The sequence below is a fragment of the Aquarana catesbeiana genome, linkage group LG05 (genome assembly GCF_042186555.1).
Source record: "Aquarana catesbeiana isolate 2022-GZ linkage group LG05, ASM4218655v1, whole genome shotgun sequence".
In the NCBI taxonomy this organism is placed as follows: Eukaryota; Metazoa; Chordata; class Amphibia; order Anura; family Ranidae; genus Aquarana; species Aquarana catesbeiana.
The window spans coordinates 250,137,021-250,164,211 of NC_133328.1; the positions used below are offsets into that span (position 1 = coordinate 250,137,021).

General features: G+C 44.2%; 1 protein-coding gene across 8 annotated transcripts in view; it reads right to left on the minus strand.

Annotated features, from left to right (window-relative positions):
- The window catches only part of CTNND2 (catenin delta 2), a 1,213,609-nt gene that overhangs the window by 777,883 nt on the left and 408,535 nt on the right, over positions 1-27,191 (minus strand). For all 8 annotated transcript variants that reach the window (XM_073630701.1, XM_073630699.1, XM_073630697.1 and 5 more), the window contains one exon: positions 24,109-24,225. In XM_073630701.1, the coding sequence (XP_073486802.1) occupies positions 24,109-24,225 (117 nt within the window). The remainder of the gene's footprint in view (positions 1-24,108; positions 24,226-27,191) is intronic.

The window sequence follows — 27,191 nt, forward strand, 5'->3', positions numbered from 1 at the left end:
TTTAAAAAATCCAAACAGTAAAGTTACCCCAATTTTTTTGTATAATGTGAAAGATGATGTTACGCCGAGTAAAAAGATACCAAACATGTCACCCTTTATAATTGCACGCACTCGTGGAATGGCGACAAACTACGGTACCTATGAATTTCCATAGGCGACGCTTTAAAATTTTTTTACGGTTACCAGGTTTGAGTTACAGAGGAGGTCTAGAGCTAGAATTATTGCTCTCGCTCTGACGATCGCGGCGATACCTCACATGTGTGGTTTGAACACCGTTTACATATGCGGGCGCGACTTCCGTATGCGTTTTCTTCGCTGTGCGAGCTCGCGGGGACAGGGGCACTTTAGAAATTTTTTTTTTTTTTTTTTTATTTATTTTTTTACTTTATAAATTGTGTTTTAAAATTTTTTTTTTTTTAACTTTTATTGCTGTCACAAGGAATGTAAACATCCCTTGTGACAGTAATAGGTGGTGACAGGTACTCTTTATGGAGGGATGGGGGGTCTAAAAGACCCCCCATCCCTCCTTTACACTTCAAAGTATTCAGATCGCCGAAAACGGCCATTGGCAGCCGAGTAAACGGGAAGTGACGTCATGACGTCGCTTCCGTGTTTACAACGAGAAGGCTGGAACGAAGCCGCTCACAGCTTCATTCCAGCCCGCCCCCAGCCGCCGAAGGTACCCGATTGGACAGCGGGCCTCCCGATCGCACGGGAGGCCCGGTAAGAGCGGCGGGAGGCGGCGGGAGGGGGGGCTGTCCCCTCCCGCTCCTCCGGTATAACAACCGAGCGGCTTTTAGCCACATCGGTTGTTATACACGGGTAGCCGATCGCCCGCTGTAAACAACGGTACCGGGATGATGCCTGCAGCTGCGGGCATCATCCCGGTATAACCCCGGAAAGCCGAGTACGCATATCTGCGTACGGTCGGCGGGAAGGGGTTAAAACCTTTTCAAAAATGCCACAAGAGCTACAGTACCCCCCGGATGGCACTTTTGGTACCTTCACGGTGCCTTCATGCGGCGGAGGTACATTTGGGGCTACGGGATGTGCAGCTATGTAACTCCAAGCTTGAATGTGCTCTCCAAGCTGGTACAGGTCTGGTCCTGTAATAAGGTCAGACTACTTTGGTCCATGGCCACTGCATTTATCTCGGATACTTTTGAGCTCCCTAATGTCTGTAGCCCCAAATGGTGTCTTTGGGGACATTGAGTTTCCTACTAAGACTAAAGCTTTTTTATGTTTATTGCTTTATTATGCCAGAAAGACTGTAGTATTGCATTGGATACACACTGATCCCCTGCATATTGGATTATGGAAAGACTAATTAACCAAAACCTCCCATTATATAAGTTGACTTTGAGGCAAAAGGATGCCCAGCTAAATTCACCAAGATCTGGGGACCTTGGTTAAACACACAGGACTCCTTGTTACATTTCATTTCTGATTCGCCACCATAGGTATTACCCCTTCCAGAGCTGATTTTGTTTGATATTACTGTCTCTACCCTGTATTGAATGAGAGGTCAGAGTTTCACTGCAAGTTGCTGAGCTGACAAGGGGTCCTGTGTGTCTTTGGCTCCATTTTAAATCCGAATTCAGGCAAAAATTCAGGCCTGATTTGTCCTCGAAATGGAGAACAGAGACACACAGGACCCCTGCTGTGAGCCGCATGAGAATCAAGTGTGAACCCAGCCTAATTTGTATGCATCTTTCAATAAACTAAGTTTAAAAAAAAATCTGACCATTGTAAGCACCTCTGTCAGTGTTAAATGGTTTGTCTTATACCTATAACTGATACATCTGCAAGAGAACCTGTTCTTTTGAAATACAACAGACTTACTGGCTGGATCACCAGGTGGAAAAAAAAAAGAAAGCCTAAACAAGAAAACAACAACGTGATGTGAATTTGTATTCATCCCCCTTTACTCTGATACCCCTAACTAAAATCTGGTGGAACCAATTGCCTTCAGAAGTCACCTGATTAGTAAATAGAGTCCACCTGTGTGTAATGTAATCTCAGTATAAATACAGCTGCTGTGTGAAGCCCTCAGAGGTATGTTAGAGAACCTTAGTGAACAAAGAGCATCATGAAGGCCAACAAACACACCAAACAGGTCAGAATTTTAAAACAGGGCTAGGTTATAAAATATCCCAAGCTTTGAACATCTCACGGAGCACTGTTCAATCCATCATTCAAAATTGATAAGAGTATGGCACAACTGCAAACCTACCAAGACATGGCCATCCACCTAAACTGACAGGCCGGACAAGGAGAGTATTATCAGAAGAGCAGTGAAGAGGCCCATGGTAACTCTGGAGGAGCTGCAGAGATGCACAGCTCACGTGGGAGAATCTGTCTACAGAACAACTATTAGTCATGCACTCCACAAATCTGGCCTTTATGGAAGAATGACAAGAAGAAAGCCAATGTTGACTATGTGTGGCATAAAACTAACACTGCACATCACCTGAACACACCATCCTCACTGTGAAACGTGGTGGTGACAGCATCATGTTGTGGGGATATTTTTCTTCAGAGAAGAAGGGACAGAGAAGCTGGACAGAGGTGATAGGAAGATGAATGGGGCCAAATACAGGCCAATCCTAGAAGAAAACCTGTTAGAGTCTGCAAAAGACTTGAGACTGGGGAAGAGGTTCACCTTCCAGCAGGACAACAACCCTAATACATACAGCTAGAGCTACAATGGAATGGTTTAGATCACAGCATGTTCATGTGTTAGAATGGCTCAGTCAAAGTCCATACCTAAATCCAATTGAGAATCTGTGGCAAAACTTGAAAATTGCTGTTCACAGATGCTCTCCATGTAATCTGACAGAGCTTGCACTATTTTGCAAAGAACAGGCAAAAAATGTCACTTTCTAGATGTGCAAAGCTGGTAGAGACATACCCAAAAAGACTTGCAGCTGTAATTGCAGCAAAAGGTGTTTCTACAAAAGTACTGACTCAGGGGGGCTGAATACAAATGCACGCCACACTTTTCAGATATTTATTTGTAATAAAAAATTGAAAACCATTTATATTTTTGATTGTACCATGACAAAATGTGGAAATTTTTAAGAGGCATGAATACATCTTTAAGGCCCTGTAAGACTTGGTAAGCTGCAATACAATAAATGTTTCCGTTTGGGTTTAATAGCAGTTTAACATTTATAGGTAATCACACTGGAGATTGTTGATCCAGGAAATAGCCGGCTGCCTTCTGAGGGATCAGGAAGGAATTTACTTATTCCTCACTGGAGCAAACTGCATCATGCTTTACTGTATCATGCTTTATAGGGTTTTTTTGCCTCTGGATAAACTTTCTTAAATCTAATTAGGTAACTATGTAACTGTGTACAGTCTATGGAGAATCCTGCGTAAATGGCAGAACAAATGAGTGTTTGGCCAACTGAACCTCCAGCTGCAGTGTGAAGTGAAACATTTAGCAGTGTTGTTATTATCACTGTTAAAGGTGACAGCTTCCTCCTGGTTGTTAGGAAGCCAGCACATGCCTGAATTTTAACTAGTGACTCTTCCCCCGCCTAGCAGATTCAACTGTCACCAAGAGATTGCTGACTGACAGATGACTATAAACAAATAGCAGGGATAGTGTAAACAAAAAAAGAATTAAATGGTGTGGCCACAAATTTCATATCAGACCCGTCGAGTCTGGTAATGATTTTAAAGGGGAACTCCATGCAAAAACAAAAAAGGAAGTGTGCCCCCACAAATTCCATATCAGACCCGTCGAGTCCGGTAATAATTTTAAATGAGGACTCTTCCCTCAACACTGGCACAATGAAGGTGGGGGTCTGTAGGCAGAGGCTATTAGAACTTGGAAGGCCTATTTAAAATAAAAGGCTCTCAGATACTGACCTGCCCAACCCCCACCTGATTAAAAAAAAAGTAAGTAGTTGATGAACACACACAGCAGGGATAGTGTAAACAAAAAAAATAATTAAATGGCGTGGCCACAAATTCCATATCAGACCCGTCAAGTCTGGTAATGATTTTAAAGGGGAACTCCATGCAAAAACAAAAAGGAAGTGTGCCCCCACCTCCAAATCCATACCAATCCCTTTTTTGAGCATGCATTTTGGGTGACCAAGAAATGTGTGGGGAGTGCCCTCCATCCCCAAACCATACAAAGCTACATGCCCTTAAAATAGTTGGATACCTTTCCAGGGAGGACACCTTGGCAAACACCTTGTCCCATGTTAATGAGGACAAGGGACTCTTCCCTCAACCCTGGCACAATGACGGTGGGGGTCTGTAGGCAGGGGCTATTAGAACTTGGAAGGCCTATTAAAAAAAAGGCTCTCAGATACTGACCTGCCCAACCCCCCACCTGATTAAAAAAAAAAGTCAGTAGTTGATGAACACACACAGTGTTTGACAAATCCTTTAATTAAAAAAAAAATCCTGTGACCAGATGCGGAGGTGGGAGGTTGTTGCAAGCCCGGACCTCGCACCCGTTCCCATACCTGATACAGAGGAGCAGAGTGTGGAGGAAAGAAGGACACGCTGAGAACAGAGCAGCTGATTGGTGTGACGGACCTTGTGCTAAGACGGCGTATAGACAGCATGCCCTCCTGTGGCTCTCCCGTGGTGGTTTCCAGCAGCGCACACCTCAGTGGGAGGAGGGGAGGTGACGCATACCCGGGATAGAGCGAACGCCCGTGACACCTGAGCAGACATGCTCTCCAGTATGACCAGGAGACGGGGAAAAGGAGGAGACGGCAACGCAGGATGGAGCAAGCGCCCAAACACAGCGTGGGCCTAAAGAAAAGGCAAGTCAGGCTGCTGCAAAGCTGGAGCGATTCGCTCATACACCAAGCCAGACACCCAAGAAAGGTGGACAGGCGGGGGGGGGCACAACTCCAGTGCCCCCAGGCCGGTCACCATGTGGGGAGGAGAAGTCAAGGCCCAGTAGCAGAAGCACCAATAACATCAGCAGCACCTGCAATCCTGGACGGTGAGCACGGATTAGGCAAGAAAACAGAGGAAGGAATTTTTGTGCCAACCTTAGCAATAGAGAAGGAGCCATCCTTGAAAGATATCCTCCTAGCAATTAATAATTAATTGTAAGTCATCATTATTTGATTTATCTGATCAGTTTAAATGTATTAGAGAAGATCTATTATCCTTAAGACATGATGTGCAAGAGGTATGTGCACGGACAACTGCTCTTCAGGGGAGACTTAGCCAGGTAGAAGACGATGTGAACCCGATGAGACAAGAGGTACAATTAATGAGGGAACAACTAAATATGTGCATGTATAAAATGGACGATATGGAGAACCGATTACGCAGGAAAAATGTAAGGGTTCTAGGTCTCCCCGAGAGAAGCAAAGGTAATAACCCCATAGAATATATGGAGGTCTGGCTTAAGGAAATGTTTGGTAAAGACTCTCTATCAAATTTCTTCACAATTGAGCATGCACAGAGTCCCTTTTTAGGGCACCATCTTTAGGAGGTCAGCCAAGGCCCCTTATTATTAAGCTCTTGTACTAGGACAAGGTCACTATTGTCCAAAAAGCAAGAGAGATGAAAAATATACAGTATAATGGTGCAAGGATTTCAATATAACCAGACTTTTCCCCTGAGTTACAGAAACAAAGAGCAAAGTTTACAGAATGCAAGCGCAGATTGTAACAGATTAGAAAATTATGCATTGCTTTATCCGGCGCACCTGCGAGTAACAGTGTTTGGGGAAACCAGGTTCTTTAATACACCTGAAGAAGTGTAATTATGGTTGGAAACAAATGAAGGAAGGATACAGCGGGGAAAAGGAAAAAAAACTGGGAAAAAATGGATGTGCCTATCTAATTCAATTTAATTTTCTCTTCCTTTTCCTAATCTTGCCCTTTTTGAAACTCTGGGACATTCTTCATTTTTTAATTTCTTTTCTTTTTTTTTCATCTTCATTTCAGCATATATATATAGATGTGTGGGGGTGGGGGTAAGGGGGGGGGGGGGCACACACTTATGAACACATTGGATATACTGGGGATTGTTCTCCTCTTACTAGGTTTGGGTAGCAATGCACATGAGAAACTGTTAATAAAAAGGTTGAGATATATCACTTTGGGGAGACACGGTGTCAGAAACCATGAACCAGACCGAGGTAGAAATACAGTAAAATCACACTTGTTTATTAATTAAAATAAAAAGGTAAATAGAGTAAGCGTAGTCAAAGCATAGCCAGAGTCCAGTAACCGGATCGGTTAGTCAGCCAAGCCAGAGTTCAGTAACCAGATCGGGTAATCAGCCAGGCCAGAAGTCAGGGATCCAAGTAGAGGAACAGCAAGCAGGATAAGGAGCCAAAAGGGATGTCAGCAAAGCCAGTCTTTAAACAGGAATGCAGGAGATGGTTTCTTGTGATGTGACCAAGGCGAAGGCAGGAATGAAGTCAGCTGAAGATCTTTAAGTAGGCGGGACTGACAAGCAGATCCACAACAGCTGGTTAACTGTGGAGAGAGATGGGAGCTGGCAATTAGCCAACACCTGGGCGGCCAGCTCAGAGAAGGAAGGGCTGAGCCAACCCTGACAGTACCCCCCTCCTCAACGACCCCTCCCCAGAGGACCACCAGGCTTGAGGGGAAAATGTCTATGGAAATCACGAAGGAGGGCAGGAGCATGTACATCCGAGGATGAGACCCAAGAGCGTTCCTGCGGACTGTACCACTTCCAATGCACCAGATACTGTATGCTCCCACAGAACCTACGGGAGTCAGCAATGGATTGTACCTCATACTCCTCATGGTCATCAACCTGTATAGGGTGAGGACGTGGCACCGAGGTGGTAAAGCGATTGCAGACAAATGGTTTCAATAAGGAGACATGAAACATTTGAGATGCGCATACTAGGAGGAAGGTCCAACTCGTAAGCCACTGGGTTAATCATGCGAAGGATATGGAAAGGCCCAATAAACCGAGGTGCGAACTTCAGTGAGGGAACATGAAGTCAGAGGTTGCGAGATGACAGCCAGACCCTGTCACAAACCTGGTAGGAAGGCGCAGGCAGGCATCTGCGGTCAGCATGGAGTCTGTACCTATCATTAGCATGACGCAAAGCCTCCTGGACTTGTGCCCAAGTGGAACGAAGACCCCAGAGATGCTCCTCTAGCGCAGGAATACTCTGCGGAACAAACGAGTCAGGCAACATGGAAGGTTGGAAACCATCATTTGCCATAAACGGAGACAATCGGCAAGCATGTGAGCAAACTCTGCCCATGGTAATAGGTCTGACCAGTTGTTGTGATGGTCAGAAATATAGCAATGTAGGAATTGCTCCAAGGACTGATTGGCTCGTTCAAAAGGCTCGCCAGAACCGGGACACAAACTGACTACCCCTGTCCAAGACAATCACCTTGGCTAGCCCATGTAAGCGAAACATCCCCCCAAGCAAAAATGGAAGCCAGTTCCTTAGAAGTGGAAAACAATGACACATCTTTGAGAACCGGTCAACCACCATAAGGATAACTGTGTTGCCTTGGGAGTTGGGCAACTCCACAATGAAATCCAAAGACAGGTGGGTCCAGGGCCTCTCTCCATTGGGTATGGGTTGTATGAGGTCCACTGGAAAGTGTTGTGGAGTCTTACTCTGAGCACACACGGAACAGGCAGCTACGAAGGCAGTTACATCAGCACGTAGACTAGGCCACCAGAATTGTTGGGAAATGGCCCAAACGAGTTGGATTCTTACCAGGGTAGTCAGTTGCCTTGGGGGAATGGTAAGTCTGGAGCACGGCAGTATGGAGACACTCTGGGACAAAGTAGCGGTCACAAGGTTTCTTAGGAGGAGCATCGACCTGAGCAGCAAGAATTTTGTCACCCAAAGGAGAAGTAAGACTGGTGCGAACCGTAGCCAGAATACGACCAGGAGGAATCATAGGAACCAGAACCGACTCCAACTTGGAAGTGGAGGAAAATTGTTGTGACAAGGCATCAGCCCTTACATTCTTAGTACCGGGTAAGAATGAGACAATGTAATTGAAACTTGACAAGAAAGAAGCCCATCACGCCTATCTGGGAGAGAGGCGTTTAGCCTCAGACAAGAATGTGAGATTCTTATGGTCAGTAAGAATGAGAACTGGCACAGTGGTACCTTCGAGGAGATGTCTCCATTCTTTCAGGGCTAAAATGATTGCCAACAGCTCGGCAGGCTTGAGACTTTCAAAGGCCTTAATGGACTCCGGAGACCAACTCTGTGGGTTACCGTTCTTTTTGGTCATATCGGTCAGGGGCTTGACCAGAGACGAGAAGTTACGAATAAACTTCAGATAATAGTTGGCAAAACCCAGGAAAAGCTGCAGAGGACGTAACCCCACGGGTCGAGGCCATTGTAGGACTGCCGAAAGTTTCTCTGGGTCCATCGAAAAACCAGCAGTGGAAATGACATAGCCCAGGAATTTAACCTGTTCCCGATGGAACTCACACTTCTCCAGTTTACAATAGAGATTGTTCTCTCTTAATTTCTGAAGCACATGACAGACATCTGTGAGGTGGCTCTCCAGGAACTTGGAAAATATGAGGATAGCATTGAGATAAACCACCACACATAACGGCAACAAATTTCGGAGGACATCGTTAATAAATTCCTGGAAAACTGCTGGGGCATTATAAAGGCTAAAAGGCATTACGAGATACTCATAATGGCCTGTTCTGATATTAAACGCAGTTTTCCACTCGTCGCCCTCCTTAATCCTCACGAGATTGTAAGCCCCTCTCAGATCAAGCTTAGTGAAAACCGTTGCTCCCTTGAGGCGGTCAAATAACTCTAATCAACGGGATCGGGTAGGCATTCTTAATTGTTTAAGGATTGAGATGCCTATAATCAATACAAGGTCTCAGTTCACCACTCCTCTTCTTCACAAAGAAGAAACCAGCACCAGCAGGAGATGAGGATTTACAGATGAAACCCAGAGAAAGTATGTCTACAACATACTCCTCCATGGCTTTATCCTCCAAGACCGACAAAGAGTAAACCCGGCAACGAGGGGGAGTGGCACCAGGTTGAAGGTCAATTGCGCAATCATACGGCCGTTGTGGAGGCAAACTACCGGCTTGACCTTTGTCAAAGACATCGCCAAAGTAACGGTACTCCTCTGGCAGGGAGGAGAGTGAAGAGGAACACAGGACCTTGGCTACCTTCCGGAAGCATGTTTCAATGCATTTTGATGACCAGGAGAGAACTCAGCATGGAGCCAATCAAAAGAGGGGTTGTGCCTCTGTAACCAAGGATAACCAATAACCAGCGGAAACTTAGGAGAGGAAATCACTTAGAATTGGATTATCTCATGGTGAAGAGCCCCTACAGCCATGGACAACGGAATCGTCTCATGAGTCACATGGGCAGGCTGTAGAGGTCTCCCATCAAGAGCCTCAATGGCAAGTGGAGTGTCACGCAGCTGCAGTGGAATCGAATGCTTTGATACAAAGGCAGCATCAATGAACAGGCCTGCAGCCCCAGAGTCGATTAGAGCCTGTATCTCGATAGATGACTTAGCCCAAGAAAGGGTGACCGAAACCAGGGGCTTATCCTTCTGGATAACTGGGGACGACACAACACCACCTAAGGTCTGTCCAAGACAGGACCTCAAGGTTCGAGTGTTCCCAGGACGGGTAGGACAAGACTTCAAAAAGTGACCTGCCTGGCCACAATAAAAGGCACAATCTCCTCCTAAAGGCTCTCTCATCCGCAGAGAGACGCGTGAAGCCCAAGTGCATGGGTTCATCTTCACTGACCGACTCGGTACCAGGAGGCATGGGAGGTGAGGGAGGCACGGGTGGGACTGCAAAGCTCGGAGGCAAACGTACAGGAGGCTTCCGCAAGCGCTCCTTAAAAGAAAGTCTTTCTCTGAGTCTGGAGTCAATGAGGATGGCAAACGGGATCAAGCTCTCCAGCTCAGTGGGTGTATCTTGGGTTGCTATCTCATCCTTGATGGAATCCGAGAACCATGAGAAAAAGCAGCCACGAGGGCCTCATTGTTCCAAGCAACCTCTGCTGCCAGAGTACGGGACTCAATGGCGTAGTCGGCAACATTTCTCGTCCAATGTTTGATGGACATGAGGCACTTGGCAGCAGATGCGGAGTGTGCGGGAACGTCAAATACCCTTTTAAAGGAGGCCACAAACTCAGGGTAACTCAAGACAACAGGTTTTTGCGTCTCCCATAGAGGGTTAGCCCAAGCCAAGGCTCTCTCAGAAAGCAAAGATATCACGAACCCTACTTTGCTTCTGTCCATGGGAAACACCTGGGGCAGCATCTCAAAGTACAGTGGGGCAAAAAAGTATTTAGTCAGCCACCAATTGTGCAAGTTCTCCCACTTAAAAAGATGAGAGGGGCCTGTAATTGTCATCATAGGTATACATCAACTATGAGAGACAAATGTGGAAACAAATCCAGACAATCATATTGTCTGATTTTTGAGGTTGTGGACAGGTGTCTTTTATACTGATAACAAGTTCAAACAGGTGTCATTAATACAGGTAATGAGTGGAAGACAGAGGAGCCTCTTAAAGAAGAAGATACAGGTCTGTGAGAGCCAGAAATCTTGCTTGTTTGTAGGTGACCAAATACTTATTTTCCACCATAATTTGCAAATAAATTCTTTCAAAAATCAGACAATGTGATTGTTTGGATTTGTTTCCACATTTTGTCTCTCATAGTTGATGTATACCTATGATGACAATTACAGGCCTCTCTCATCTTTTTAAGTGGGAGAACTTGCACAATTGGTGGCTGACTAAATACTTTTTTGCCCCACTGTATATCTCAACCTGGTTGAGAAACCCTCTGCATTGAAGTAGATCGCCCCCAAATCGCTGGGGAAGCAGGACGGAACCAGACATACCTCTTATAGAGGTAATACTCAAGGTCTGCGCCAGTCTCTGTACCTGCACAGAGACTGGCGCAGCAGCAGGGACGGCCTGCAACTCAGGTTGTACCGGAGCAGCCACAGTGGGGGATTCTAGGTGAGTCGTGTGACTCAGGAGAGTTTGTAACGCCATGGCAAACTGATCCATGCGGTGACCTTGCTCATCCAATCTGGAAAAAATATTACCAACAAATGGATTGACTGTATCTTCTGAATTCATGGCCTTCGCCTACTGTCAGAAACCATGAACCAGACCAAGACAGAAGTACAGTAAAATCACACTTTATTATTAAAAAAATAAAAAGGTAAATAGAGTAAGCGTAGTCAAAGCATAGCCAGAGTCCAGTAACTGGATTGAGTAGTCAGCAAGCCAGAGTTCAGTAACCAGATTGGGTAATCAGCCAAGCCAGAGTTCAGTAACCAGATCGGGTAATCGGCCAGGCCAGAAGTCAGGGATCCAAGTAGAGGAACAGCAAGCAGGATAAGGAGCCAGAAGGGATGTTAGCAAAGCCAGTCTTTAAACAGGAACGCAGGAGAAGGTTTCTTGTGATGTGACCAAGGAGAAGGCAGGAATGAAGTGAGCTGTAGATCTTTAAGTAGGCGGGACTGACAAGCAGATCCACAACAGATGGTTAACTGTGGAGAGAGATGAGAGCTGGCAATTAGCCGACAGCTGAACGGCCAGCTCAGAGAAGGAAGGGCTGAGCCAGCCCTGACACATGGTCACTTTAGAAGCCCTCAGTACAGGCCCAAAGACGGGCAGGGAGAGGGTGGGAAGTTGAATGGGGGGAGGAGGGTGGGCAGGGAAGGAGAGGAGGGGGGGCGGGGGTGGAGGGGGGGGAATGGGGCGAGTATATGGATAAATGGGAGCATGAGGGAGGAAGATATATGTTTTGGTATGATATAGGAGAGAGAGTAGGGGTGGGGAAGGGGGGAGGGGGAAGAGAAAGAGAGGTGTGTTGTGAAGAGGGGAAGTAAGAAAGAATATGGTACATGTTTTGAGTTTGCACAGGAGGGAAAATGACTAAAGGGGAACACAGAACCAGGGTAAAAACAACCCAGAATTTCAGACACAAAGGAATTAGGGATAAGGTTAAGAGTTATCCTGAAAGGGGAAAGGGAAATAGGACAGGACAATGACAGGTAATAGGGAAGGAAGAGGGAAAACCCCAAACCAGACCAGGAAAGTTAAGATATGTTCTTGGAACGTGCGGGGGGTAAGGGATCTGTCTAAAAGACATGCAATTTTTTCTATGGCTGGTATAAACGGATTTAAAATACTCTGCCTGCAGGAGACACACCTCGAGAAAGGAACAATCTGCGCTTTAAAGCACAGGAACTACCAGGTGCAATATCACTCTACCCATACCTCCTATTCAAGGGGTGTGAGTACTTTGATAGATTCTGGAGTGGTTTTCTCCTGCAGGCAGAGTAAGGTAGATGAGAACGGACGGTATATTTTTCTTTTTTTGTATAATTGAAGATAGAGAGTGCGTGTTAGTCAGCCTCCCCCATGTAGTATGGAACCTTTGTGTGACTTAATGAAATTCATTTTGGACAAGCCGGGGGTGCTGGTTATAGTGGCAGGAGATTTCAGCATGACTATGAATAAAAGCACGGATAGGTTCCCACCGAGGACCCCTCCTGGTGATGCACCCAGCGGCTTGCTCCTCCAATTCTGTGAGGAGACAGGGCTGATGAATGTCTGGAGGAGGTGGCACCCGGGGGTAAAACAGTACTCCTGCCACTCTAGGACACACGCCACTTTGTCCAGAATTGATCTCCTGCTATGCAATGAGGAAGCTCTGAATATAATGGAGGAGGTAGAATATGAACCAAGGGGGATCTCGGACCATTCACCCGTAGCCTTTTCAATAAAAATAGGGATGACCTATAGCAGAGGAGATTGGAAAATAAACCCCTTCTGGCTCAAAATAATTGAGGATTCCGGGGAAATTGCAGCCAGCCTAGAGGAGTTTATAAACCTAAATTCAGGGTCAGCCCCACTGGGAGTAATCTGGGACACCCTGAAGGCGTTTCTTCGGGGTGTGCTGATACAGAAAATTTCCTACGTTAAGAGGCAATCACAGGCTAAAGAAACCATAGCAAGAGAGAACGTGAGATGGGCAGAAGTGCGGTATGTGGAGGAACCGACTCTAGATAGATATGGTAAGTGGGTAGAGAGACAAGAAGAATATAAGAAACTAGTTTTGGAGAAAGCAGAAAAGAAAAGATTGTTTCAGAGACAGAGCTTTTTTGGGGAGGGAGAACAAGTGGGGAGAATTCTGGCCCTAATAGCTAAGGCAAATAGACCCTCAGCCACCATACCAGCAATTTGGGATAAGGAAGGTAAAATTAAAAGGACCACCCTGGAAATAGTGAATGAATTTAAAAGTTATTATGAAAATTTGTATAGTAAGCCACAAATAAATGTAGAAGGGGAAATGTGGGATTTTTTTGAAAGGCTGAAGATTCCCTCACTGTCAAAAGAAGACAGGGAGGGACTGGAAGCCCCATTGACATTAGAAGAGTTACAAAGGGCAACAGCAGATATGGCGAATCAGAAAGCCCCGGGGCCAGACGGCCTGTCGATAGAAATATATAAGAGGTATGGGGGCGTATTGCTCCCTAAACTATTGGAGGTGTTTAACAGAACCGCTGAGGAAGGGAAACTACCCCCATCCATTACAGAAGCAACAATAATTGTATTACCAAAAGAGGGGAAAAATCAGCTTGAGGTGGCTTCATATAGGCCTATATCCCTTCTGTGTTCGGATGTACAAATCCTGGCAAAAGTGCTGGCAGCAAGGTTGAATAGAATAATCTCTAAGGTGGTACATCCAGATCAAACCGGTTTTATACCGGATAGATCTACAAGCGTGAACATAAGGCGAGTATACCTAAACGTGCAGATACCAACAGAAAATGGAGGGAACAGAGCTGTCTTATCATTGGATGCGGCTAAAGCCTTTGATAACCTTGAATAGCATTACTTGTGGAAGGTATTGGCAAAATTCCAATGTGGCCCCAAGTTCGTCCAATAAATAAGAATACTATATGAGAGTCCCAGGGCCAAGGTGAGAATAAATGGTGAGTGCTCTGAATGGATCCAGTTGGAGAGGGGGGTGAGACAGGGGTGTCCATTGTCGCCTCTGCTCTTTGCCCTCGCAATAGAGCCACTGGCCATTGCATTAAGAACTTCCCAAGAGGTACAGGGATTTAAAAGAGAGATGGGGGAGGAGAAGCTTGCTATGTACGCAGATGATGTCTTGCTGTTCTTAGGGGACACGCAGTCCTATTTGGGAGCAGCCATGGGGATAGTTAAAGATTTTGGACATGTCTCCGGGCTGGTAATTAACTGGGAAAAATCTGTACTCTTCCAATAGATCCCCTCATAGAACCCCTTTCGCAACAAGTAACTCAAATAAGAGTAGTAAGTCAAATGAGATATATGGGTATTAATATAACAAGAGACCCAGGGCAGTATATAAAAGGAAATGTAGTTCCACTCATGACAAAATTAAAACAGAAAAGCCGGGTGTGGAGCTGTCTCCCTCTCTCGGTGGCTGGACGGTGTAATCTAATCAAGATGGTGTGGATGCCACAAATATTATATATAATGCACAACTCTCCAGTGTGGATCCCAAAACATTGGTTTAAAAAACTGGACAGTATGTTCAGAGAATTAATCTGGAAAACGGAGTGGCAAGGATTCGCTTGCAGGCGTTGCAGCGGCCGAGAGAGGCGGGGAGCCTAGCATTGACAAATCCAAGGTATTATTTTTTGGCGGCACAAATACAGTATATGAGAGGAAGTAATTTGCCAGCAGAGAGGGAGGTAGGAAGTAAGCTGTTGCTGAATGATACCAGTCATGATACGGTGCTGGAGGCAGTTGAGGCGGACTCCTTTAGATCCAGATGTCCTACAGTCCAATTAATGGTAAAAAGCTGGGAATCCGTTAGGACCATGTTAGGTTATAGCGTATTTTCTGAGTTTTACCCTTTATGTGATAATAAAAACTTAAAGGAATTTAAAGTGATGGGGAAAAACAGAGGAATGGGACCAGAGGGGTATTCACTGTCCTGCACAATTGTACAGGGCAGGTAGACTGAAATCATTTCAGGAGATAACTGAAGAATACGCAGTCCCAAACCGGTCATTCTACAAATATCTGCAAGTCAGGCACGCTCTAGATGCACAATTTACAGGGAAAGCACCAGAGTGGAGTGAAATGTCCTCTCTTAGGAAACTGGTCAATGCTAGAACATCTAAAGGGCTAATCTGACATGCATGGGTGTATAAACAAAGCGGGACAGAAAGGAGAGGTAGAACTCAATAACAGGATTAAATGGGAGAAGAGAAGGACGTTGGGCCAATAACAGAGGAGAAATGGAATCACGTTTTGGCACTAGGGCCTAGGGTTTCGCTCTCCCCCTCACAGATCGTATCCCACTTGTACCTGGTGTATAGGTGATATTACACACCTTTGAAGCTGTTTATGTTTGGGAGGAAACTTGATGCAGAGTGTCATAGTTGCAGGGACAGGAGGGACGATTTGGTACATATGATCTGGCGATGCCCCAGGTTGTACAGGTATTGGAAGGGAATAATGGATAAAATAAACTCTGTATTTGGGACATCGCTAGATATGGAGGCCACGACTTGCCTCCTAGGTCTGATGGAAGAGAATGGTATGTCAGGAGATACACAGACAGCAATAATCAGATGTTTGTTCCAAAGTAGGAAACTAATCGCACAGAAATGGCAAACAAAAGATCCCCCGACGGTAGTAGAATGGATGAAAGTGGTAAAGGATACGATTGGGAAGGAGATAGATATATATATATGAAGAGGGGTAACGTTAAGAAATTTGAGAGAATATGGAAGCGATGGTTGGATTCAGAATAATTCCAGTTATTGAATTATGGATGTGAAGGGGGAGGGCGGGAAGGAAGAAAGGTTGGAGTATGTTGGATGAATGAGAAGAGAGGATGGGGAAAGGGGAAGGAAGGGGTGAAGGGATAAGGAGAGAATGTGTTTTTTTTTTCCCTTCTTTTTGTCATTTCGTATAATACTGAAGTATTGTTGTTTAAGAATTGAAAATAAGTGTATTTTCTTAACCACTTGCCGACCGCCGCACGACTATATACGTCGGCAGAATGGCACGGGCAGGCAAAAGGACTTACAGGTACGTCCTTGCCTGCCCGCGGGTGGGGGGTCCGATCGGACCGCCCCCCGGTGCCTGCGGCGGTCGGCAAATCTCCCCCGGCGATCGGTGGTGAGGGGGAGGTCATCCATTCGTGGCCCCCCCCTCGCGATCGCTCTCAGCCAATGGGATCATTTCCCTGCCTCTGTATTGTACACAGAGGCAGAGGAAATGATGTCATCTCTCCTCGGCTCGGTATTTTCCGTTCCGGGCCGAGGAGAGAAGACTGTAATGTAAGTGCACAACACACTACACACACAGTAGAACATGCCAGGCACACAAATCACCCCGATCCCCCCCCCGATCGACCCCCGATCCCCCCCCAATCACCCCCCCCCTGTCACAAACTGACACCAAGCAGGTTTTTTTTTTTTTTTTTTTTCTGATTACTGTATTGGTGTCAGTTTGTGACAGTTACAGTGTTAGGGCAGTGAGTGTTAGGCCCCCTTTAGGTCTAGGATACCCCCCTAACCTCCCCTAATAAAGTTTTAACCCCTTGATCACCCCCCGTCACCAGTGTCGCTAAGCGATCATTTTTCTGATCGCTGTATTAGTGTCGCTGGTGACGCTAGTTAGGGACGTAAATATTTAGGTTCGCCGTCAGCGTTTTATAGCGACAGGGACCCCCATATACTACCGAATAAATGTTTTAACCCCTTGATTGCCCCCTAGTTAACCCTTTCACCACTGATCACTGTATAACCGTTATGGGTGACGCTGGTTAGTTTGTTTATTTTTTATAGTGTCAGGGCACCCGCCGTTTATTACCGAATAAAAATTTAGCCCCCTGATCGCCCGGCGGTGATATGCGTCTCCCCAGGCAGCGTCAGATTAGCGCCAGTACCGCTAACACCCACGCACGCAGCATACGCCTCCCTTAGTGGTATAGTATATGAACGGATCAATATCTGATCCGATCAGATCTATACTAGCGTCCCCAGCAGTTTAGGGTTCCCAAAAACACAGTGTTAGCGGGATCAGCCCAGATACCTGCTAGCACCTGCATTTTGCCCCTCCGCCCGGCTCGGCCCAGGCCACCCAAGTGCAGTATCGATCGATCACTGTCACTTACAAAACACTAAACGCATAACTGCAGCGTTCGCAGAGTCAGGCCTGATCCCTGCGATCGCTAACAGTTTTTTTGGTAGCGTTTTGGTGAAATGGCAAGCACCAGCCCCAGGCAGCGTCAGGTTAGTGCCAGTAGCGCTAACACCCACGCACCGTACACCTCCCTTAGTGGTATAGTATCTGAACGCATCAATATCTGATCCGATCAGATCTATACTAGCGTCCCCAGCAGTTTAGGGTTCCCAAAAACGCAGTGTTAGCGGGATCAACCCAGATACCTGCTAGCACCTGCGTTTTGCCCCTCCGCCCGGCCCAGCCCACCCAAGTGCAGTATCGATCGATCACTGTCACTTACAAAACACTAAACACATAACTGCAGCGTTCGCAGAGTCAGGCCTGATCCCTGCGATCGCTAACAGTTTTTTGGTAGCGTTTTGGTGAACTGGCAAGCACCAGCCCCAGGCAGCGTCAGGTTAGTGCCAGTAGCGCTAACACCCACGCACGCACCGTACACCTCCCTTAGTGGTATAGTATCTGAACTGATCAATATCTGATCTGATCCGATCAGATCTATACTGGCGTCCCCAGCAGTTTAGGGTTCCCAAAAACGCAGTGTTAGTGGGATCAGCCTAGATACCTGCTAGCACCTGCTTTTTGCCCCTCCGCCTGGCCCAGCCCAGCCCACCCAAGTGCAGTATCGATCGATCACTGTCACTTACAAAACACTAAACGCATAACTGCAGCGTTCGCAGAGTCAGGCCTGATCCCTGCGATCGCTAACAGTTTTTTTGGTAGCGTTTTGGTGAACTGGCAAGCGCCAGCGGCCTAGTACACCCCGGTCGTAGTCAAACCAGCACTGCAGTAACACTTGGTGACGTGGCGAGTCCCATAAGTGCAGTTCAAGCTGGTGAGGTGGCAAGCACAAGTAGTGTCCCGCTGCCACCAAGAAGACAAACACAGACCCGTCGTGCCCATAATGCCCTTCCTGCTGCATTCGCCAATCCTAATTGGGAACCCACCACTTCTGCAGCGCCCATACTTCCCCCATTCACATCCCCCAACCAAATGCAGTCGGCTGCATGAGAGGCATTTTTATGTCCTCCCGAGTACCCCTACCCAACGAACCCCCCCAAAAAAGATGTTATGTCTGCAGCAAACGCGGATATAGGCGTGACACCCGCTATTATTGTCCCTCCTGTCCTGACAATCCTGGTCTTTGCATTGGTGAATGTTTTGAACGCTACCATTCACTAGTTGAGTATTAGCGTAGGGTACAGCATTGCACAGGCTAGGACACACTTTCACAGGGTCTCCCAAGATGCCATCGCATTTTGAGAGACCCGAACCTGGAACCGGTTACAGTTATAAAAGTTACAGTTACAAAAAAAGTGTAAAAAAAATAAAAACACAAACAAAAATATAAAATAAAAAATAATAGTTGTCGTTTTATTGTTCTCTCTCTATTCTCTCTCTCTCTATTCTCTCTATTGTTCTGCTCTTTTTTACTGTATTCTATTCTGCAATGTTTTATTGTTATTATGTTTTATCATGTTTGCTTTTCAGGTCTGCAATTTGTTATACTTTATCGTTTACTGTGCTTTATTGTTAACCATTTTTTTGTCTTCAGGTACAGCATTCACGACTTTGAGTAGTTATACCAGAATGATGCCTGCAGGTTTAGGTATCATCTTGGTATCATTCTTTTCAGCCAGCGGTCGGCTTTCATGTAAAAGCAATCCTAGCAGCTAATTAGCCTCTAGACTGCTTTTACAAGCAGTGGGAGAGAATGCCCCCCCCCCCCACCGTCTTCCGTGTTTTTCTCTGGCTCTCCTGTCTCAACAGGGAACCTGAGAATGCAGCCGGTGATTCAGCCAGCTGACCATAGAGCTGATCAGAGACCAGAGTGGCTCCAAACATTTCTATGGCCTAAGAAACCGGAAGCTACGAGCATTTTATGACTTAGATTTCGCCGGATGTAAATAGCGTCATTGGGAAATTGGGGAAGCATTTTATCACACCGATCTTGGTGTGGTCAGATGCTTTGAGGGCAGAGGAGAAATCTAGGGTCTAATAGACCCCAATTTTTTCAAAAAAGAGTACCTGTCACTACCTATTGCTATCATAGGGGATATTTACATTCCCTGAGATAACAATAAAAATGATTAAAAAAAAAAAAAAAATGAAAGGAAAGGAACAGTTTTAAAATAAGATAAAAAAGCAAAAAAATAATAAAGAAAAAAAAAAAAAAAAAAAAAAAAAAAAAGCACCCCTGTCCCCCCTGCTCTCGCGCTAAGGCGAACGCAAGCGTCGGTCTGGCGTCAAATGTAAACAGCAATTGCACCATGCATGTGAGGTATCACCGCGACGGTCAGATCGAGGGCAGTAATTTTAGCAGTAGACCTCCTCTGTAAATCTAAAGTGGTAACCTGTAAAGGCTTTTTAAAGGCTTTTAAAAATGTATTTATTTTGTTGCCACTGCACGTTTGTGCGCAATTGTAAAGCATGTCATGTTTGGTATCCATGTACTCGGCCTAAGATCATCTTTTTTATTTCATCAAACATTTGGGCAATATAGTGTGTTTTAGTGCATTAAAATGTAAAAAAGTGTGTTTTTTCCCCAAAAAATGCGTTTGAAAAATCGCTGCGCAAATACTGTGTCAAAAAAAAAAAATTAAACACCCACCATTTTAATCTGTAGGGCATTTGCTTTAAAAAAATATATAATGTGTGGGGGTTCAAAGTAATTTTCTTGCAAAAAAAAATAATTTTTTCATGTAATCAAAAAGTGTCAGAAAGGGCTTTGTCTTCAAGTGGTTAGAAGAGTGGGTGATGTGTGACATAAGCTTCTAAATGTTGTGCATAAAATGCCAGGACAGTTCAAACCCCCCCAAATGACCCCATTTTGGAAAGTAGACACCCCAAGCTATTTGCTGAGAGGCATGTCGAGTCCATGGAATATTTTATATTGTGACACAAGTTGCGGGAAAGAGACAAATTATTTTTTTTTTTTTTTGCACAAAGTTGTCACTAAATTATATATTGCTCAAACATGCCATGGGAATATGTGAAATTACACCCCAAAATACATTCTGTTGCTTCTCCTGAGTACGGGGATACCACATGTGTGAGACTTTTTGGGAGCCTAGCCGCGTATGGGACCCCGAAAACCAAGCACCGCCTTCAGGCTTTCTAAGGGCGTAAATTTTTGATTTCACTCTTCACTGCCTATCTCAGTCTCGGAGGCCATGGAATGCCCAGGTGGCACAAAACCCCCCCAAATAACCCCATTTTGGAAAGTAGACACCCAAAGCTATTTGCTGAGCGGTATAGTGAGTATTTTGTAGACCTCACTTTTTGTCACAAAGTTTTGAAAATTAAAAAAAGAAAAAAAAATTTTTTTTTTTTGTCTTTCTTCATTTTCAAAAACAAATGAGAGCTGCAAAATACTCACCATGCCTCTCAGCAAATAGCTTGGGGTGTCTACTTTCCAAAATGGGGTCATTTGGGGGGGGGTTTGTGCCACCTGGGCATTCCATGACCTCCGAAACTGTGATAGGCAGTGAAGAGTGAAATCAAAAATGTACACCCTTAGAAATCCTGAAGGCGGTGATTGGTTTTCGGGGTCCCGTACGCGGCTAGGCTCCTAAAAAGTCCCACACATGTGGTATCCCCGTACTCAAGAGAAGCAGCTGAATGTATTTTGGGGTGCAATTCCACATATGCCCATGACCTGTGTGAGCAATATATCATTTAGTGACAACTTTGTGCAAAAAAAAAAAAAAAAATTGTCACTTTCCCGCAACTTGTGTCAAAATATAAAATATTCCATGGACTCAACATGCCTCTCAGCAAATAGCTTGGGGTGTCTACTTTCCAAAATGGGGTCATTTGGGGGGGGTTTGTGCCATCTGGGCATTTTATGGCCTTCAAAACTGTGATAGGTAGTGAGGAGTAAAATCAAAAATGTATGCCCTTAGAAATCCTGAAGGCAGTGATTGGTTTTCGGGGCCCCGTATGCGGCTAGGCTCCCAAAAAGTCCCACACATGTGGTATCCCCATACTCAGGAGAAGCAGCTAAATGTATTTTGGGGTGCAATTCCACATATGCCCATGGCTTGTGTGAGCAATATATCATTTAGTGACAACTTTTTGTAATTTTTTTTTTTTTTGTCATTATTCAATCACTTGGGACAAAAAAAATGAATATTCGATGGGCTCAACATGCCTCTCAGCAATTTCCTTGGGGTGTCTACTTTCCAAAATGGGGTCATTTGTGGGGGTTTTGTACTGCCCTGCCATTTTAGCACCTCAAGAAACGACATAGGCAGTCATAAATTAAAGGCTGTGTAAATTCCAGAAAATGTACCCTAGTTTGTAGGCGCTATAACTTTTGCGCAAACCAATAAATATACACTTATTGACATTTTTTTTTACCAAAGACATGTGGCCAAATACATTTTGGCCTAAATGTATGACTAAAATTGAGTTTATTGGATTTTTTTTAGAACAAAAAGTAGAAAATATCATTTTTTTTCAAAATTTTCGGTCTTTTTCCGTGTATAGCGCAAAAAATAAAAACGGCAGAGGTGATCAAATACCATCAAAAGAAAGCTCTATTTGTGGGAAGAAAAGGACGCAAATTTCGTTTGGTTACAGCATTGCATGACCGCGCAATTAGCAGTTAAAGCGACGCAGTGCCAAATTGTAAAAAGTGCTCTGGTCAGGAAGGGGGTAAATCCTTCCGGGGCTGAAGTGGTTAATAAAAAGTAATTGACATACAAAAAAAAAAATGCCACTTTGTAAACTCCATGGTCAACCACGTCATCCAGTGATGCAGATCTACATCAATTACAATGCCCAACGCCACCTAAAAGAAAAAACTTGCCATCCGCTGACCTGCAAATACTGTACACACATGACCAATGATGTCACCCGGGAGACCTGACCCTCTTGTATATAACAGCTTTTATCTATGCACCCTGTCATTCTGTTGGATGGAAGCGAACAGACTGAACATGTCTGGGCAGGTTGGAGGGCGTAAGGCATTGTGACCAACCTAGATCTACATTTTTTTTGTTTATAAACAAGTTAAATTACAATTAATTAAAAACTCCTTTTTTGTAATTTTTTACTGTGTTTGTGGACTGGTGTCTTTATTAAACCTTACTAACTATGCACTGTTTAAAGTTTTTCTGGGGGGGTGGTATCTGGTTACCACTTTATTGCTAAAGAGGGCTTCTAGATTCCGCTAAGGTCCTTACCAGCAGGCCTCCACAACCAGCAGGTCAGGGTTGTGGGGAAGAGGCCCTTGTCATCAACACGAGGAAAAAACATTTTTGCTGGGGGGGGCATCTCCCACGTTGGTCTGGATTTTGGGGGGAACCCTAAGCTTTTTTTAAACTTTTTGCTGGGCCTGGTATAAATTTGCAATTTTTTAAGCCCTTTTGTATACATTCACCTGGCACCCAAGCATCCCCAGCTATCAGCTGAATGTGCCCGGCGAGTCACTGGTTGCTGGCATGCCTGTGGGTTCTGGCTCCCAAACAACTAGGAACCCTGAACAGGAAGCTGTCACATTTAGCAATGGTAGTAAAACTGCTGTTAAATGTTTCTCTTCATATTGCTGAAGGAAGTTCGTTTAGCCAAACACCCATTTGTTCAGCCGTTTGAACAGGAATCTCCATAGACTATACACAGTGCTGAAGTCTCCCTCAGTTTTTCCCCCTGCTAGGCGAATGTTCTTAGCCTATAGTGTTAGGCTAATAAAATTAAAATTAATGTACAAATAATAAACATAAAAATTAACAAAAACAAATTGTTAAAGATAAATCTGCAGCTACCTCATCAATAATATACATAATATGCAATGTCAAATCAAGAGCACAGGAGTGCCTACTAAAATCTGTGCAAATATAAAGAAAATATCATGCCAGGAAATATTCAAAACATCCATCAAATAAAGTTCAGACAATAAAGCATCTATAAGGTCACGATTAAACACCCAGGAATCAAATGAAAATCTTCCTGCCACCCTTGTGCTGATAAAATGGAAATCGAAAAACACCCAGGGACCAATCCCATAGGAGAGCAGCTCACAGTCATAATCGAGCCCCAAAATTATTCTAACAGCACTTTTGTATAATCCACTCCAGACTGCCATCATCATGTATGCATCTTCAAGTCCATGTGAGGAATACTGCCCATCATTGGTATCAGTGGAAGTAATACTGCCCACCATTGGTATCAGTGGAAAGAAAAGTGCCCCATCATTGGTGTCAGTGGGAGTAATAGTGTTCCATTGCTGGTGCCAGTGGAAGGAATAGTGTTCCATCGTTGGTGTCAGTTGGAGGAATAGTGTTCTATCATTGGTGTCTGTGGAAGGAATAGTGCCCCATCATTGGTATCAGGGGGAGGAATAGTGCCCCATCATTGGTGTTAGTGGGAGGAATAGTGCCCCATCATTGGTGTAGGTGGGGAGAATAGTGTTCCATCATTGGTGTCAATGGGAGAAATAGTACCCTGTTGATGTCAGTAAGAAGAATGTTCTATTGTTGGTGTCAGTGGGAGGAATAGTGTCTAGTTTCAGTGGGAAGAAAAGTGCTTCAAGGGCCAGACAATGGCGAGCAAAGGGTTGCATTTAGCCTCCAGGCCTCAGTTTGGAGACCAATGAACTAAAAGGTTACACTCACATAGGCACATATAGTGTCAGCATGTCATAAATCCCACAGAACGCTATGAACTCACACATCAGTGCCACAAATGAGGCAAACCTTTGGTTTAAAAACGTCCAAGTGTGATGACGACACTGTGAACCTGCCATACACATACGAGTTTCATCTAAATGACTTCCTTGGAAGCCCCTGAGGAAGTCATTTAGATGAAACTCGTACATGTCTGTTGCTTTTATTTTATTGCAAGATGCATAATGTTTAAAGGATTATAACTTACTTTCACTTGATGAAAAGTCTTGTGATTCAAGTATGCCAGACTCCTGCAAGGATCTAATGCATGAATCGACAAGTTCTAAACCCGTGGTCAGCTCATCTTCTATGTCTTTCTGTCCTTCTGTAAAATATAAAAGTTAGTATCATTTACTTAGAGAGTAAACATAGTAACACAGTTACATGTTCAACAAGCCAGAGAATGCTTACCCAGCAATCTATAATACATTGTCATATGTGTACCCTGTTACAATACATTCCAATCATAAAACAGAAGACAAATGTTTCCACCTCAAAGAAATCTTAAATTAGGGTCCAAGATGAAAAGGAGAGGGAAATATCCCCAAGAAAGAAGGGGAGGGCAGCCCCACACCCAGGGCCCCTCTCCTTTCCATCTTGGCCCCCAATTCCACCTAGTTGCAACCTCTGGAAGCCATGGTATTTGATGTAAATTTGGAATGTTATATGAATTAATATTGTGTGTATATTATTTATTAATTATGGTTTTTCTATTTAGTTATGTTATTCGCACTTAAACATCTCCTGAAGAAGCCAAAATTGGCGAAACATGTAGACGACATTAGTGCATTTGGAATCATTAACAGTATAACAATACATGGTCATAACCTCTGTTTTATATATATGTGAAGTGTGTATATGTGTAGGACTTTTAATCTTTGTAAGAATAAAATGTATTGTTTTTATATACATCTTCTCTGTCTGTGGATCTAAAACGCACCTTAAAAATCCCATCCTAGTCTACTTGGTTCTTTATTGTTAATTTGGAATGTGGTGCAGCTACAACCTTATACAGTACCTTCAGCAACACAGTTCTTTCTCTCTTCTTCTTAAATATTAACCCTCTAAGCAATTGTAAACTCTACAGCCTATCTAGGGTAACCATCTGGTTATTATTTTACCAACCTGGCTATTAAAAATAAGACTTGCTACAATTGTTCTTAATATAAATGAGATCATAAGGCTGGTATTAGTGTATAAAAATAGGGGAGGTAGGCGCTGCCCATCACCTGAAGAGTGCTCCTCCAATGGGTCACTCTTCCCAGGTGAATGTGCAATAAATAAGTGAAAAAAACATAAAAAAAAACACTCACCAGATCCCTGCACCCCTGCAGGGGTAAATTGCAGATTAGGTTATAGTAGCTGCCTCCTCCGTGGTAAACCACAGATTACCCTCATGGACAAAAAAGATGGGTACTTCATAGTGTAAATCCGGAGTTTAAAAAAAAAAAAAAAACAACCACTTGACACAGTCGAGTGTAAAAACTAGTACAGCTTGGTTGCAATACAGGAGCTTGGAACCGCCGTGCGTTCCACTAACTGGAGCTCCGCAACCGGAAATTACGTGATTCCCGGTTGTTTTTTAAACTTTTAAACCTTAATAAAACCATTCGGATTTACACTACGAAGTACCCATCTCTCTTGTCCATGAGGGTAATCTGTGGCTTACCACGGAGAAGGCAACTACTATAACCTAATCTATCAGGAGCGGCTTATCCCAGGAGGAGTATAAGGTTCTGGATATCCCATTACGTGTGGAGCCAAGGAGGAGGTAAATGCCCTGAGGACCGCCACTACACTCACTGCATGCGATTTACCCCTGCAGGGGTGCAGGGATCTGGTGAGTGGGGAACGGAAGGGGAGCACGGAAGTCACCTAAGCTGTTACATAGGCAGGAGTCACTTTTGGACAAGCACAAGTCACTTCAAATTTTGCCACTTTTTGCACTACTAAAAGACTGAACTTATATGAACCACCATTTTTATATGTTGTTTTTTATGTGTTTTTTTCTATGGAGAAATTCTTTATAATAGAATTTTGTTGCTAGTTGCTGAGAAAAATTGTTTAGGAAAAAATCTGATCAAAACTGCTGATTGGGTGGGAACACCCAATATTATACTAAGCACATTCACTTTATATTGCAGACTGACATGTCAGCTTGCAGTCAGTGTCACCATTAGGGATTTTCTTATTTGGATTTTATTAATTATTTTTTGCATAAACCTGCTTTAAAACAAAGTCGGAACACCGTCAAACCTTTTTCTTGTGTGGGAACAACCATACTACTTAGCACCCACCACTTAAAAGAATGATTCACTGTGGAGGTTTATCCTCAGGTGATGACAGTATTCTTTCACTTATGTTTTTTTAACTTACTTATTGCATATTCACCTGGGAAGAGTGACCCATTGGAGAAGCACTCTTCAGGTGACGGGCATTGCCACCCACCCCTATTTTTATACACTTTTACTATCCGGTTGGAGCCCCTTAGGGAAGGCAGCAGCTTACACCTAAGCGCAGAATCTAACAAATATTATTTAAGGCTGGTATGTTTACATGGAAAGGTAGCAAAGTTATGTGTATCCCACCCGTATACTCTAGTGGACTGCAAGCTCTTCCACTTTTTGTATCCCCCCTTTATACACCAATACATAGTAGGTTTTCACCTTCTATATCCCTAGTTTATACCTTATAGATTGATAAACTCTTCCACTTTTCATAGTTCTTTTTAATCAGATACTTTTTTTATTGGAAGTTGTGACGTTTCAAAACAAAGACAAAGAGAAAAAATACACAAAAGCCAAAACAAAAGGGAATAAAAGGTGGTTCAACTTTGGCTACAGACTACATGAACAGATTGATGTATAAAGTGCATGACAGTTGTCAGAAACATTTAGAAGTGTTACAAAAAACAGGAAATCATAACAGGAGAACATTTTACACCGATATAGGCTATATTTTTTATTCGAAAAATAACTAAACTGTTTATTTGCCAGGCATAGTGGAAGTGCTGTAGAGTTAAAGCAGAACAACACTGCATCTGAGCACCAAAAACAAAAGTTCTATTTGATTAATTTTTTATATTTAAAGCAAACTCACTCATCCATTCATGCGTCTATGCTTTATTTTACAGAGAAACCATCTTGAAAACCCCACCTCCCCCTAGCATTTCTGGTCATGGCCATCTTGCTACATGAAACATGTAGCATTTACTTCCTGTAACCCATCTGCTTATAGCTCAGCATACAGGCGGGAGGGTCTCATAGCTGAAAAGACGCCTCCTCCCCTCCT